General features: G+C 35.8%; 1 protein-coding gene across 1 annotated transcript; it reads right to left on the reverse strand.

Annotated features, from left to right (window-relative positions):
* Positions 1-4,062: 4,062 nt before the first annotated feature.
* Positions 4,063-9,109, reverse strand: LOC110453573. The gene is made up of 3 exons (XM_021502551.1): positions 8,529-9,109; positions 6,867-7,028; positions 4,063-5,995 (listed from the first exon to the last, which is right to left on the reverse strand). Exons 1-3 carry the CDS (start codon positions 8,971-8,973, stop codon positions 5,715-5,717), a joined length of 888 nt encoding a protein of 295 aa, XP_021358226.1. The 5' UTR covers positions 8,974-9,109; the 3' UTR covers positions 4,063-5,714.
* Positions 9,110-16,270: the final 7,161 nt, after the last annotated feature.

Consider the following 16,270-nt stretch of genomic DNA (forward strand, 5'->3'; position numbering starts at 1 on the left):
TTGCATTTAGTTACCTTCCTTTGTGTTACTTGGTTTCCCTTTGTATTAACTGACATTCCGTTGTATTACCTGGTCTCCCTTTGTATGTACTGGCATTCCTTTGTATTAACTAACATCCCTATGTTTTACCTAGTATCCCTCTGTATTAACCGACACCCGTTTGTATTACCTTGTATCCCTTTGTGTTTGCTAACAAGCCTTTATATTCGCGAACTAGCCTTTTTATTGGCTAACAACCCTTTGTATATACTGACGTCCATTTTTGAACTGAAATATGTTTGTATTACATCATGTTACTGACATCCCTTTGTATTAGTTGTTATCCTTTGTCTTTACGGACATCCTTTTACATTAACTGACATCCTTTGCTTTTACTGGCATCTCTTTGTTTATACCGCCACACTTTTGTGTTTACTGTACTATTTTTATATTAACAGACATTCTTTTTATTTTACTGACACCTATTCTATAAGCTAACACCCTTTTGTATATATGACATCCATTTTTATAAACAAACATATATTTGCAGCACATCACGTAACTGGCATCCCGTTTTATTAACTGTTATCGATTTGGAATTACTGTCATCGTTCTGTATTTACTGTCATCCTTTTGTATTTATTGACATATTTTTAGTCCGTCGTCCGGCCTCCGGCCTCCGGCGTCCGTCGTCTGTCCGTCGTCCGTCAACTTTCCTTTAAACGACTTCTTTTGAATAACCAGAAGGCATAGAGTCATGCTATTTGTCTGGTAGCTTCCTTATATGGAGCCCGACAAAAACGGAATTTGACCTACTTTCAAGGTCACAGGGGTCAAATATGTAAAAACCTTCAAACAACTTCTTCTGAAATACCGAAAGGTTTAGAGACATGACAATTGGTAGGTAGCTTTCATGGAAGAAGCCGAACAAAGTTTGCGAATAAAAATGGCCTTGACCTACGTTCAAGGTCACAGGGGTGAAATATGTCAAAATGTTCAAACAACTTACCTTCTGAAATACAAAAAAGCCTAGGGATATGAGAATTACTTGGTAGCTTCCTTGGTAAAAGCTAAAGAAAGTTTGCGAATAAAAATGAACTTAACCTACTTAAAAGGTCATAGAGATCAAATATCTCAAAAAACATTAAACGACTTCTTCTTAAATACTGAAATGCCTAGTGACATTGTATTTAACTGGTGGCTTCCTTGAAATTAGCCATACAAAGTTTGCGAATTAAAATGACCTTGACCGACTTTCAAAGTCACATTGGACAAATGTGTCAAACAATTCAAACGACTTCTTCTGAAGAACTGAAAGGCATAAAATCTTTATATTTGGCAGGAGGCTTCCTGGGATAGAGCCCAACAAAGTTTGAGAATGAAAATTAGTTTGACCTACTTTCAAGGTCACAGGGGTCAAACATGTCAAATGCTTCAAACGCCTTCTTCTGAAGAACTAAACGGTATAGAATCTTTATGTTTGATTGATGGCTTTCTGGGATAGAGCCCAACAAAGTTTGTGGATGAAAATGACCTTGACCTTCGTTCAAGGTCACAGGGGTCAAATTTGTCAAACACTTCAAACGACTTCTTCTGAAGAACTGAAAGGTATATAATCTTTATGTTTGGCACGTGGCTTCCTGGGATAGAGCCCGACAAAGTTTGAAAACGAAAATTACCTTGACCTACTTTTAAGGTCACATGAGACAGATAGGTCAAACTCTTCAAACGACTTCTTCTGAAGAATTGGAAGTCATAGAATCTTACTATTTGGCTTGTAGCTTCCTGGGAAAGAGCCCAACAAAGTTTGAGAATGAAAATGACCTTGACCTACTTTCAAGGTCACAGGAGTCAGATATGTCTAACGCTTAGAACAACTTCTTCTGAAGAACTGAAAGTTATAGAACCTTAATATTTGGCTGGTTATTTCCTGGGAAAGAGCCAAACAAAGTTTGCGAATGAAAATGACCTTGACTTACTTTCAAGGTCACAGCGTCAAGTATGTCAAACGGTTCAAACTACTTATGATGAAGAATCAAAAGGCATAAATTTATAATATTTGACTGGTGACTTCCTGGGATAGAGCTCACCAAAGTTTGCGAATGAAAATGACCTCAACCTACTACAGAGGTCACAGAGGTCAACAACATTTTAAAGGATTTGTCCTTAAGAACTAAAAGAAATGGATTCTTTAGGTTTGGCTGGTAGCTTTTTGGAATAGAGCTAACCAATTTGAGAAGAAAAATGAAATTGACCTACTTACAAGGTCACAGGAAAAAATATGTCAAGCAACTTCTGAAGAAGAATCAAAAAGCATAGAATCTTACAATAATATTTTGCTGGTAGTTTCAACAAATGGAGCCAACAAAGTTTGCGAGGGATATGATTTTAGGTCAATATAATATTTAATGATAATATTTCGCTATGACTGCTTAAATATTCAGGTGAGCGATACAGGCCCTCTTGGACCTCTTGTTGTATTAACTGACATCCCTTGATTTTACTGACATCCTTTTGTATTAACTGTCATCCTTTTGTAGGTACGGTCATCCTTTTGTATTTACGGTCATCCTTTTGTGTTAACTGACATATTTGTGTATTAACTGACATCCCTTGATTTTACTGACATGCCTTTGTTTTTACCGACATCCCCTATAGCCTTCGGTTAAATGAAAGTCATGCATGAAGTCGAAACAAAACAGACCGCATTTAGATTAGTAGAGACGATACGTTCAAACTAATTTATTTCTAAAAAAATGCGGGAGCGATATCGGGGAAAAATATATAAATTACCGTCATTCCCATGCTTTACAGTGTATCGCTGCTTAATCAACTTTGATTTGATGAAAACAATTTCCCTGTAGACTTCAAGCACATTTCTGCTATAATTTCCCAAAAGACATCACGTTTATATACATTGTACATCAACCGTTATTTTGCGTTTAAAACTTGACTGAAACTAAACCGTGTGTATTCATAAGAAAATAATTGCTTTGAGTATATCAATTGTTAATATGGTGCTGCTGTGATGTTTATCATTACCAGCATACTTAATATATAACAGAGATTAAAATTGATTGTTATATATACGCAATGTGGTAAACATTCATTCTAATCTTTACATTTTCTTTAAATATAACTAGGGGAGGGGGGGGGGTATGTACGACGGCAAAGTGTCTGGATTTTCTACGATCACTCGAACGACCTCCACCACTGGGTCGAGGGTTCAGTGCAGTCGCAAGATACTGTCCGTAGGTCATCTGTTGTTCTCTGGGTAATCCGGATTTCCTCAAAAGCCTGTAAAACCTGGCAGTTCCTTAAATGACCATTGCTGTTAATAGGGCGTAAATCACAAACAGATCAAACCAAATAAAACTAAATCAAGACGTTTTAAACATTTTTTTTTTTTAATTTCAAATGGTCATAGTCTATCATATAGCGACCTCAAAATAATATCACCTGCTAACTGACGTTTTTGATAAACCATTAGTACAATGTACTTCGGAACCGGGAGTTATATTTAAATCTACAAATTAATCTTGGCTACAAGTAGGAGATTAATAGAAATCTCCTACCCGAGGGATGATTGTTTTGGTTGTCTTACCCGAGGCTCTGCCGAGTGTTAGACAACCAACACAAATCAACCCGAGGGTAGGATTCTTCTCTGTTACACCCTCAAGGTAGGGGGTGATTATTTTGCTGCCATCCTATTTTTTTTCCGTCACAACTCCAACGACAAAAATCTGCCATGTTTGTAAACAAAAACACATGCGGGGTATGAATATCATCATTCACATTTGATGACGTCATAATTACACTGGTCACACATTTTAATGACGTCACATTGAACACGGGCTAATCGGCACGAGGCTCACTCCGCCTAGGGGGTTACAAGCTGATCTTTCCCGGCTAAAACGGGGGACACCAAAACAAATCTAGGGTACGCAGGAACATCTGGAGCACATCAGGATACCAGAAACACACACATATTTTCCTTATGATATACAATAGCTTTTCGAATAACCATCAATATATAATATATAAAGACATACGAAAAATATCAAAAGAAAACGTAAACCAATTCAATTGTGGTTAGTTTTATTGATAACGCGGTATGACTAATCTCAGTGACATACGATTTACAAATATAGCTATTAACGAATGGTATGGATTGCTATACGTCGTACTCGAGATAACGGTTTCCGGAACAAATGTTTTGTGATTTGGAGTCACGTGGTACATTAGAGTGGAAAGGCAACTCATTACCGAGTCAACTAAATCGAGGTATACAATTGATTAATTAGGACAGATATGGCCTAAATTTCACACTTCACGAAAGGGGTATCTACTGAATAGTACTCTCTAGTAAGTCAGGAACCGCACAACAGTGTTTTATAATTCTGCTGGGCATATTATCTGTGGAAACCTGAAATATATAAAGTGTACATGTCCCCTATTTTGTTGTTTGTTTAACAACATTCGCCTATATACATGTTAATCACTAAAGCCTCGTCAAATAGCAATAGCTTTTTGTTGTTTACCACCTAAATCTAGCTGGACCTTAAAACAAAATAACACGTGACAAGGTTAATTAGAACGAATCATTAGTAAATTATACTGCGAATTCTTAAAGTGTCTAAACTGTTTATACGTTTGTCAAAAATATTTTAAAATACATAAATGATATATAAAACTATATGTATAAGCAAATCAATATTTTTAATATTTTTATTGTTATTTGTTTTCGTTGAAACATTTCATGTTTAGCTCCGAGCATCATATACGTTCATCGTATTTTACCCACTAATTGTTAAAATAGTCTATTATTATTTTGGACGGAAAAAAATCACCGCTCAAAGTTATGAGCGTTTAATTGAGGGCCTCTTTATGTAATCGATAGGCCTGGCTCTGTATGGGTACCATTTTCGCATTTTCGTCCTGTGTTTTATTGTATATTATACATAACTTTCTACCAACAAACTGATAATGTCCGATCTGACATAGATATTCGGTAGATACATGTACCAATATATTTAATGAAACAGTGTCTTGTAAATAACAGAATCAGTCTCGGATTATAACAGGTACTGTGTACTGGGTCCGATGTGCTTGCTACATACTGTACATGTTCCGGTACTTCCTGTCAGATAACGCTTACCTACCATACGAGGTGGTAATAAGCACCTGTAAAGTAAATCATGATCACTGTGTGGTGAAACAGTCCATGATCCAAGCCGAAGCACTGTTTCATCAGTGTATCATTATCTCTCCGGGCCTCTCCATTGTCAGCTTGAAACTTATGTCCATCTCATATTACTCCTTCCGTGTTCTGCATGATAATGACGCAAGTCTATACGCTTTTTTAAAATTTGTTATCGTCGTTTGATATTTTTTTTTTATGAAATGCAAAATATTTTATGAACACGTAATAACACCAGCGACAAGAACTAGGCCTAAGGTGATACAGAAACTCGACTAGGATCGGTATACTTATTGCGTCATATTCTATATATTCTGCATGCACATTAGAATAATCACTCAGTATGGTGCAACATGTGATTGCGTTGAGCACACGTGTTCATATCATGATAGAACGCTGCATTCTGTCCATTTCCTTTTATCGAGAATTGATTTTACATCCGAATCTGGTACAATTCTTAATATCCTGCAACCCACCTTGTATTATTGCCATGATGTTTAAGTAGTCCAATACGTTGCGGGCTGGTTATATGCAGCTAAACATCGTATTCGCCATTGAGTTTAAATTTCTCCCTAGCAGGATATGCAAGTGAGTCGTCACTTTGGTTAAACCGTTTGTATGGTTCCTTTGCAGGGTAGGCCAGCATTCGAAGATTGGTCAATGCGAGTGAGATGGAGGCAAGGACAACTAAGAACCCAAGCACAACAATTCCGTAGCCTCGATCGGTGATTTTCACAAGTGCATATATTTCTGCCAAGCTCGTAACCTGCTGCAGAGTTTGTGCAAATGAACCTAATGCGACGCCCAGCATTATGGCTGAAACAAAATGGTTATCATTTTATCGGATTGTCATATCATTTTGATAATTTCAATAACGTTTGAAAAGTTATGTATACAAATTAGCAAAAAGACATATTGTAATTTCCCTATATACTTTACAGCTTACTTTACTCCCTCCCGACTTGGCTTCAGTGGGCCGCTTGGATTTTGATAAGAATCCTCAGGCAAATTTCATCTTTGAAGATTTTTTTCAACTTATATAATTATTATAATTATAGATCTGATGATATCTATTGAATTTTTCGGTACATGTAGTGTTCTCTTCTAGCCCGATCACCCAGCGTCTTTAGATGGAAACCATATACATAAATTAAATTTACCTTTGCCATGAGGAATCGCATTAAAATATTATTAAAATTCATGCATACATACAAATATATCTCGTTACACAATGCATTATAGATTGACTCTACAAGTAATTGTCCATCAATTTATTTTCCCAATAACCATGAAATATAGATGAACGTATATACGTTTGGATTTAGTAATAGATACAGAATGTCAAAAGTGAATCAACCTGCACCATAAAGCTGTTTCGCCCTTACATGACTCGTCAGGGATGCCAGGGTTCAAAAAGGTTGAAATAGAAATTGATCTTATTTGCAATTGGAACAACCGGGGAGGTTCATAAACCCCTTATTTTTTTGATATATTTTTTTCAAAACGAAGGAGAGCACTGGATAATTTCGAATTACCAATGAGCAAAGTGAATAGATTATGAACCATGTCACTACTCAAAGAACATCATTGTAGCCCTTATATTATATTATATAGTAAAACATAGGACGTCAAGACAAAAAAAAAGTATTTATAGTGTCAAATTCTGTTCTTATATATTGGTGCATACCTTGGATGAGATAACAAATTGCTGTGGAGGTGACGACCAGAGGATTTGTCTGTCCAATCTTCCCACACATTACTGCAATTGTTATCATTAGAGCAACGACGGCAAACACCAAGGCGACAGTCACTTCAATTTGGACGCGAACGAAAATGGTCCTTATCAGGCCTGCAAAATGTACCAATACACATTTAATCTGGTATCTACAACGATAACAAGAAATAATTGCATTTATAGTATTGACATTTTGCAAAACATGATTGATACAATAATTTGAAATGATAATAGTGATAATAATATTTCGAGGTTTTATATACCGCTTTATCACAACCTAGTTCGTAGATCGTCTCAAAGCGTTTCATAAAATATTATCCGTGGTTATAGGGCTTTTGCAACCAGCCAATATCTTCCTCAATTCCCTGGGGAGCATACATATCTTTATCTTTAAGTTATAAGAAATATTGAATGTATTCATGGCATATTGAGCGTGATGCAATGTCTATCACTGAAAAATATATGAACCCTTAAAACTTGTAAATTTGTAAGCTTTCTTCAGGAGCATGATTAAATTGTTCAAGCACTTTTCAATCTTCCGAAAAACAAATCATTCTTTATGTGCGTTTAACGACTTTTTACGACTAAATAAACACTGTGTCATCTTTCACTGGCCTCATTTGTTTTCTCTCACCAGATCAAAACATGTATTCCGGAAACTTTTCCTCTCGTGCCATATCTGTGTAAATGTAAGCATACTAACATTCTAATTGTCAATGTCCAATTCAACGATCCCCCCACTATCATCCCTACCCCCTACCCCATACACACACTATTTTAGAGTGGAATTACGAAACTACAGATAAGTATATAAAACAACAATAATTATGCAGAACAAACCAAGTTCCCCTTCTGTGGCCTCTTGTGCACTTGCGTCACCGTCTCTATTAACGTATACAATCCATGCCCGCTGTTTGTTTACATTTTTCGCGACATCATGTATAAACAAACACGGATTTCATTGTTTAGTAACGTTTATGGATGTTTACAATGTATGAAATGAAACCTATTGATAAATAAATTAAAAAAACAAAATCAAAAAAAAACCGCGATGCTCTCAGCTTAATTGCTGCCTTCGGCTGCTTTAGACGAGGGGACTATTGGTTTTATATAATAGCTATATTTTCAATAATAGTATATCAGTTATATCATCTTGTAATATGATGTATATGTACATGTAACTGTTCTGTTTCACTGTGTCTTGAAAAAGGAGCGGATCGCTCCGAAAATTTGCCAACCTAAACTTGTCCACACTGTTGGAATTACTTCTTTGCCCCATATTATTATATTTATATAGATATATGTTTTGCTTCAAGACAGTAGTTTCAATCATACTATAGTTTTTAGTAGGTAACACTTACGTTTTCACAAAAACCACGAGTTTATAGTTACTGATTCAAATATCAATATTGAAAAGGGAGTCTTAATTGGGAAGATATTTGGCCATGTATTTTGTGCGGGGTGGAATACGGGCCTGGTGGTGTTCCTTAAGACTAGCGAAACCGTCTTGGCCCGGTATTGGTCTATGATAAAGATTAAGAAGCGTATTTAGTAATCCCTCGGTATCTACAGATAATGATGCTAATCCCATGTCATTAGCTAATTTAGTCTTACCTGCCATCGCCGGCACAGCGTTTTCTCCAAACAGGAGTTTAGCGAAACCCATCTGGTCTAGGGAAGACATCATCTGGTTAGCAGTAGTTTCGAATTTATCTCCGAGGGAAACATATGATCCTCCCCAATTTATTGGCATTGGTACTGCTGGTACCACTGTTTCAAAGTCACAGCGCCAAATCCCGAGTGAAACGCACAGTCGATAATCACCAATGCCAGGTGGTAGTCCTGTTGTAGGAATATTTGGTTCTATTATCCCAACCGTATAGGTATGCTCCGGAATCATTCCAGACATGGAAGTCAGTTTACCAGGGAGCGCCATTATTTCCGTCATGGATATGGACAGCTTGTAGCTGATCAGATTCGGCACAAACACTATAACTATCGTAATCACTACGATTAAAGTCGAGATTAACAATGAAAACGCAGCGAGTTTGGAGGCCATCCTGATGTTGGCTAAATTAACATAAAGCGCAAAACGAATGTGTCATAACGTCCGACCTAAATCGATTTCGAAATACACACGTTCCCCGAATGCACCACACGTTTTGTAGGTCACACACTAGCTAGCCAGTGCAACATGCATCGCGTCTGTATCCTCCTTACTGTACACTGTAGGCGCGTGATACATCGGTGGTTGATTCGAAGCTTGTTTTGTTTTATCCAATACGTGTTTTGTTCGAGTTGGATTGCGCTTTACATGTCCATATATGTGTCGGAAGTGACAAACGAGTTTTCTGTTGGAACCTTGATCGTGTAAATAGTTTTTTTGACCGATATTCTATTATATATACTTCGTATGTATACATCATACCAATGTTTGAAATTCACTTCATTGTTCATTTATAATAATGTGATATGTTTTTGAAATCTACATACATATATACTTGTGTTTGTCTTATACTGATCAAGGATTATGAACTATTTTGGAGAACGATACCTGTATCATGGACCAGACTATCAGATTGGGTAAAACTGATTACCCCCTTCTTATCTTAAGTATGTGCGTATGTTTGTACATTTAACCCTGCCTTTATATTATGTGTTCGTATCATAAAATCGTTTTCTTTCCATGCTGACAAATATGTTTAAGTCCGGACTATGAGAGAATAATCCATATTGATTGCAGTTTTTCCTGGCCTGTCGGATCCTTTGGAAAGGTACCTAATGTATTAATAAATAGTGGCTATTTTTGCTAGCTGTGATGATAAATTGATCTGAACAATAACAGCACATTGTTGAAGCCGAAAAAGGTCAGTGTTGTAAAGATTTGTCTCTACCGTCTAGTCCACAATTTCTCTAAGGTCTGTAAGAGTTTACCAGTGGCCAGGGACTTTTAAGATTATGAATATATCGAATCAAGAACAACCTATATCATTTTACTGTTATTGATTGGTTGAGACAAGTAATGTTTGGGTCTTCTCAGGATTAAGATTCCTTTGCAAGTCTATGTTTTTTATGGGCAACCATTTTAATTTTTCATTAACTGCCTTTTAAAGTTCGCCGATCTTTGGGCAACTAGGTCCAGAAGATAATTGGGAGTTTAATAAGTTTCAGTTGGAAGACATTGCTGGAAAGTTTTAATCATGTAGCTAACACGGTCATATCACTGAGTTTGGTAACTTTTGCCAGCGAGGCTTGAGTAGAAGTTTGCAGTGCCACATCTGCTCCATAGTGGTAGCGATGATATATTTCAACAACAGTATATGTTTGTATCACGTATGCCGTGTCATATTCTATTTCTGACACTATTTAGATGATGTCGAGATGATTTTATCATATTTGTAACATGTAAGGTCGACTTTTCATGATAATTAAGTTGACCAATCATATAAATTAAGTCGACCAGTGGTAATAATTCAGTCCCTTTTTTGTGATAAGTGATAGCATCCTTATCGCCTTGATATTTCCCTTCTTATGGAAACGTAAATTGACCTCTTCTACACAACTGTTAACCAAATGTACCATCGACTTTTACGGATGTTGTGGTAAAATATTTTAATACGGCGTCGCCTTCAGAAACCAATCCAGTCGTCATGATAATAGACTGACCACCAGTTTTTATGAAGAATTTCTCGACTGCATTTTACTATTAGCTTATCTCCCCCTAGTTTAGAATCATACATCCAAGTGAGCAAAATGATTGGAGTTAAAAATAATGTCATAATATTCAATATTAGAGAGACGGTGGCCAGTCTATCATGAGAGTACGCGTACTCATCGTGTAGTCTAATTTAGACATCATGCCGGGTTTATTATCGTTAGATGCTGGAATGGTGACATTTTAAAATCAATTTGTATGCTTTTCCACGACAGAATGTTTGTTTCTGCACACATATATTTTGAGAAAAAACCCGGATAATTAAAAAAAGATTTACTATGGAGCCCTTTAATTAACATAGTTCACACTTATTTTATTTATTTTTATCGAATTATTGTTTCGTTTCTCCGAAATAATTGTTTCGTATTTGTTTCGAAATATATTTTCGTTATAACAACGGCACGTTAACAGGATGTCTATTTCTGATCACATTCATGTACATTTTTTTTAAAAAAATGGTGAGGAATATAAAAAAAAATCTCAACTGATTGCTATTAATGCGATGCTGGCAACGTATTTATCGACAGAAAACTGGATGTCTTAGAAACCATTTCATAGTCCGGATCATAGTCCATATTACATTAGCCCACTGCCTTTCAGATACTCCGGATTATAGTATGTTTAATAAGTGAACTGCTCTCAGTTGATATTCATATTTAACATGAGTGCCAAACGGATATGACACGTTGAATGAAGAGTTGTGCATTAGAGCTTACTACAAGTATTGAATTTGCGATTTCGTCTTGGCATTCATATTGATTATTAATACCAACTGACAACAGCCAAGTACTAATATATAACATTAGAAATAAATCAGCATTAAGATTATATCTGTATGTATTGTGAATGCTCATTTAGTTAATAAAGTTAACATCTTAAAGGGAAAGTCAGTGTTATCATACCTTGTAGTTCAATAAAGGAGAACGCTGTAAGTTGGCGATTTCAAGAATTGGCTAATGGCATTCATTACTTATATGAATGTCATCTGTATTTCGGATGGTATTACACTTGCAATGTCTATATTAGATGACGGATATCTTTCGTACATCCTCATTGATTGGATCATAATCACGTTGAGGTCGCTGATTTGCGATATTCGCTCTGTATAACTATTTTTATAAACAGCAGGTCACTATTCACTCCATAAGTCATTTTAATTATAATATCGCAATCCTTTTGCCAAAGGCAGTAATTTCCTCCTACATGATCATGTAACCGTTTTTATACGTTCTATCTTTATTAATGATTTTATTATTATTCAGCATCTAATATAACATTTCAGGACTTGTATTTCGGTGAATAGGAAGTTATATGAACCCGAATAAACATTGAATGATCAACATTTATCTATGAATGTATTCATAAATTTACAAGGAAGTATAACAATTTAAATAAATTATTAAAATGTGGCTTAAAACACGTAACAAATGAGTGCAACCTTACCAACTATTTATGTTCTCCAGTACTTTGAATAAGAGAAAACAAAACTATAAAAAAGACCAAAGTGTTTTTTCTCTTCCCCAGGCAACTCCAGCAATCAAGGTGGAGTATAAAATGGTCTGGTGGGGATGTTGCGGTATCTGTGCTGTAACATTCAAGTGAGGTTGCACTATAACATATGCCGTTAGAAGCACGGTCCCACTACAAACGGAACACAATAAAAACCCTGCACACACGTAGGGAGGTATTAGCAAATATAAGTTATGGATATTAACCAGTCTATATATCCATAGGCGTTGACCCTACAATGCACAGACGTACTGATCAATTTCAAATTACATAACGCGTAAAGTGTGTATATCATTACCCGTGTCACTAGACAAAAAGATTACTGTGACTACCGAGGTTATGCATGTTAAATGCTCTATGATAGCTTTTTTTTTAAATATTAAGATCAAAGCTTAAAATAAGGAGCACATCTGTCTTTAATATTAAGAATAACCCCGCAACATCACAATATACACTAGTAATATGGCAATCGTAGATAGAACAATAACAGGATATTGGCACTTGATGAAATATGTAATATGTAATGGTTATCAATATAAAGGTAAGTGGTTAAATATAAGTCAAACATAATTGCCACTTTAATGCACAACTCCGTAATCTACTTATATTCCCTTTAGAAGGTCTGTTTTACGAAAAGGTTATTAAATGGCAGTTATCCTGCGAGGACATGCGTTTAATGATATTGGTCAAAGGTCAATTATATGCCGTGTTGACTCTTAATTTCGTTGATTTCATGGGTAATATTCATCCACAAAATAATTAAGAGCTTGATATAAAGCATCCACAAATTCATGTATCCACAAAATGGTGTTTTGTTCAGAAACCATGAAATGTTGACCCCACGTATCTCCAACGAATTGAGTTGTTGCGATTCGATTCAAGCTTTCAAAAGGAAATAAAATTGCTTACAATCCTCAAACATTTGTTTGAAGTAGACCGGCAAATGAAGTCGTTGTAGGTAAAGGAAATTATGTATAAAAAATCGTTTACAAACGATGACAAAATCGAAACACTATAAGCCCCCACTCATAACTGAAGAATACCGTGATTTACAAAAAAAGTAAGATGCTTCATCAAAGAGACTCAAACGTCTTCAAGAAGGAATTTTCTCCGTTAACGTTATTGACCTTTGTCCCAGCTGTCAACAATATGTATCCTGAAACACCTAGTGCTTAAAATCTCGGCAGAGGGGACTCCCATCAGTATTATCGCTAATAGTTCAATAAGAAATTATAAATGTGTATACCTGAAAACCATCCCAAGAGTCGGATACTGTGTATGCATATGTGTGTATAAGATAAACAATAAGGCAGTCACTTCACCAGTTTAAGTCATCGGGAATAAACGACCCTGATCTATGACAGATTAAATTCCCAGTAAAGGCCGTAAGCCAGAATAAAAGTTCACTCCTCGGGAGTGATCATTATATTTATCTTGTTTTTACATTTTTTTCACATTTCCTCTTAATTTCCGCTCTTGATTCGTCGAACCCTTCATAACCCATGTCAGTCTTCTCGGAATGCCAATTAATCGCATTAACGTCGCTAATAAACAATTATGTGAATGTCAATGTATAGTTAGGAAACCATAAAGAATCTCAACTAAGCTAGATCCAACCTATCTTTCCCAATACGGCAAAGTTCAACGGTCATTAACAACAAACATGTCGGATGTACAAAGCATTGGAAGGCCTCGTAAAATATTTAAGATTCCATCCGCTTGACGTTTTTTTTTTTGTCAGTTAGGGATATAACGCAATAACAAAAAAAATCACTTCAAGAACTGGTTCGTGTAATTAGATATACACATTGTATAATTGTCACGTTTCCTTCGGGGTTCCGTCACATTTACGTATAATTTCTGGCAAAACCAACTTTTGTTATATTTCAAAGGATCCTAAAGGACAAGTCGTGCGATGAATACCTACTTATAATGCAACGACCTATACGTCGTTTGTCCCTGAGGGGGTATGTAAATATTAGATAATAGATTATGAACCATCTAGTTACTCACTCGACTAGACGAATTCCCGTTTTGCCGAATCCTCTGAGCAATTGACTGATAACATGTAGTCCCTTAATCGTTCAACTCCTAGCGTACATGATTGCTTTTCTTTGTGTGGCTCTAAGAATCTCCAGGGGTACTGACAATTGCAAGAATTCAATCTGGAATGATAAGAGCAAAATGTTAACAACGCACTGTGGTCAACGGACGCGGAGTACACACCACACTCCTAATTTATTGTTGGGTCTTTCAATGACGCAATGTATTTTCTGTCTTACATAAAAGGACGATTTCCAATCGACTGGCATGGTAAAGAAAAGCATCATGGTGGACTGAAGATTAGCCCGTAAATATAACAAAGTAGTGTTCTTGAAGCTATGATTTGTCATGTAAGTATGTGACGTGACATCTAGGTTGAGTTGCCAAATAATGATAATAACCAAATGTAAATCATGTTATATTTTTATTGGGATTGTTTATAAGCATCCACCTGTAACTAATAATGAATATGCCGTAGTCCAATTACGGTTATATGAGGTGTTTTTTTAACCAAAACAAAGCAAACAAAAATTATCATTCCCAACAATGCATATTTCAGCGGTAGTAAATGAAAAGAGTCACTTTGCAGTTTTATAATTCCTGGATACTACAGAAGTTCCAGGGAAGGAAAAGCTGTGCTTTATCCAACCGGAAATTAGCATAAGACTTATTTACGTTCGGCTCCAAGCAGAATCGTGGATTTTCTTCTGTATTGTCTGCCTAGGGAATATAAAGGTAACAAACTTGATTTGCTGCCCCTACTGCAGTCCTAAGGATATATATATATATATTATTTTCTCACCTCCCTGCTCGTTTCTATCGGCGATGTTTCCCCGGGCACACATATTCGAATGACCTGTACATAAATTGTGTAGTTGCGAGGTCGTTAAACCCTTAACAAACAGACAAATAAACTAACATACCAGTTCCTTGTTTCAAAACTATAGTGGCATCATAACCGAAACATTTGCCTAATCATTTATTGTGTAACCTAACAATTCACTTGTACATTCATACGCTGTGATAGTTTATGTACAGTGTTGTTTTATGCAGATAGGCATCATAAACACTTTTTTTTTTGTACACAGACACCCAATAGGACGTAGCAACTAAGACAAGTTTTATTAAGTTGTAACATAACTCGGTTCAATTTAAAAAAAGAAAAAGAAAATACAAATAAATACTAAAAAAACATCTCTAAATACCTCCTACCAAATAATTAAATATCAGAGCTGGGGTATGTTCCCAATCTTAATGACGTAAAGTCTCGCAATATATCTCATTTTCTACAACGTGTAAATAATGATGAAACAAAGTTAAATAAGCGCTACCGACATCCAAGAAAGGCTACGGGGGCAAACAGCGCACTGTTACTACCGAGGGAGTAGCTTTGTTATAATTTAGCTAATTAAGTGATAATATTACCATGGCATTTGAAACCGACAATAAAATAGGACATTTATTCGCCAGTCTTGATGCAGTATATAGTCATTACGTCTAAAAGAAGAAGCAATAATTCACAAAGGAGAGAATAGTGGTTCATAGAATTGCTGGTTATATTGAGTATTCCGTTGCCTGGTTTCATTTTCGTAACTTTTCCTAGACAAGTTCAAGCATTAAATTAATATATAATGGGATATATTGTCCCTGACACAATGCTGGTTTAAGTGTAAGGCTTTTGCAGTTGAGTATAACAATATTGTTGATGAGAAACAAAAGTGCAATTCAGATGTTTCCTCAGTGAACGCTGAATTAATGAAACAAGTGACAACGCTAACGCGATTCATGGAATATGTCCAAAAAGCCATTGTTGTTATGACCTCATGAATGTTGAAAAAAATAACTTTCATTCCTTAACTATTCAAATCTTTGAATTGAGGTTGAAATGTCCATCAACAGCATGTAACCATGCTGATGTGTAAAATCAGCGCATTATCAACGCGATTGGATGATCACATACTGGTTAAAATGGAATAAACTATTTTTCAAATAACACGAAATTATCTAAATACAGTACGAATACATTATATATTATAATGCAGTTAATTTTATTTGTTTTATTTAACGTCGTTTTCTGTGTTTGACTCCG

The sequence above is a fragment of the Mizuhopecten yessoensis genome, unplaced genomic scaffold (assembly GCF_002113885.1).
Source record: "Mizuhopecten yessoensis strain PY_sf001 unplaced genomic scaffold, ASM211388v2 scaffold7461, whole genome shotgun sequence".
In the NCBI taxonomy this organism is placed as follows: domain Eukaryota; kingdom Metazoa; phylum Mollusca; class Bivalvia; order Pectinida; family Pectinidae; genus Mizuhopecten; species Mizuhopecten yessoensis.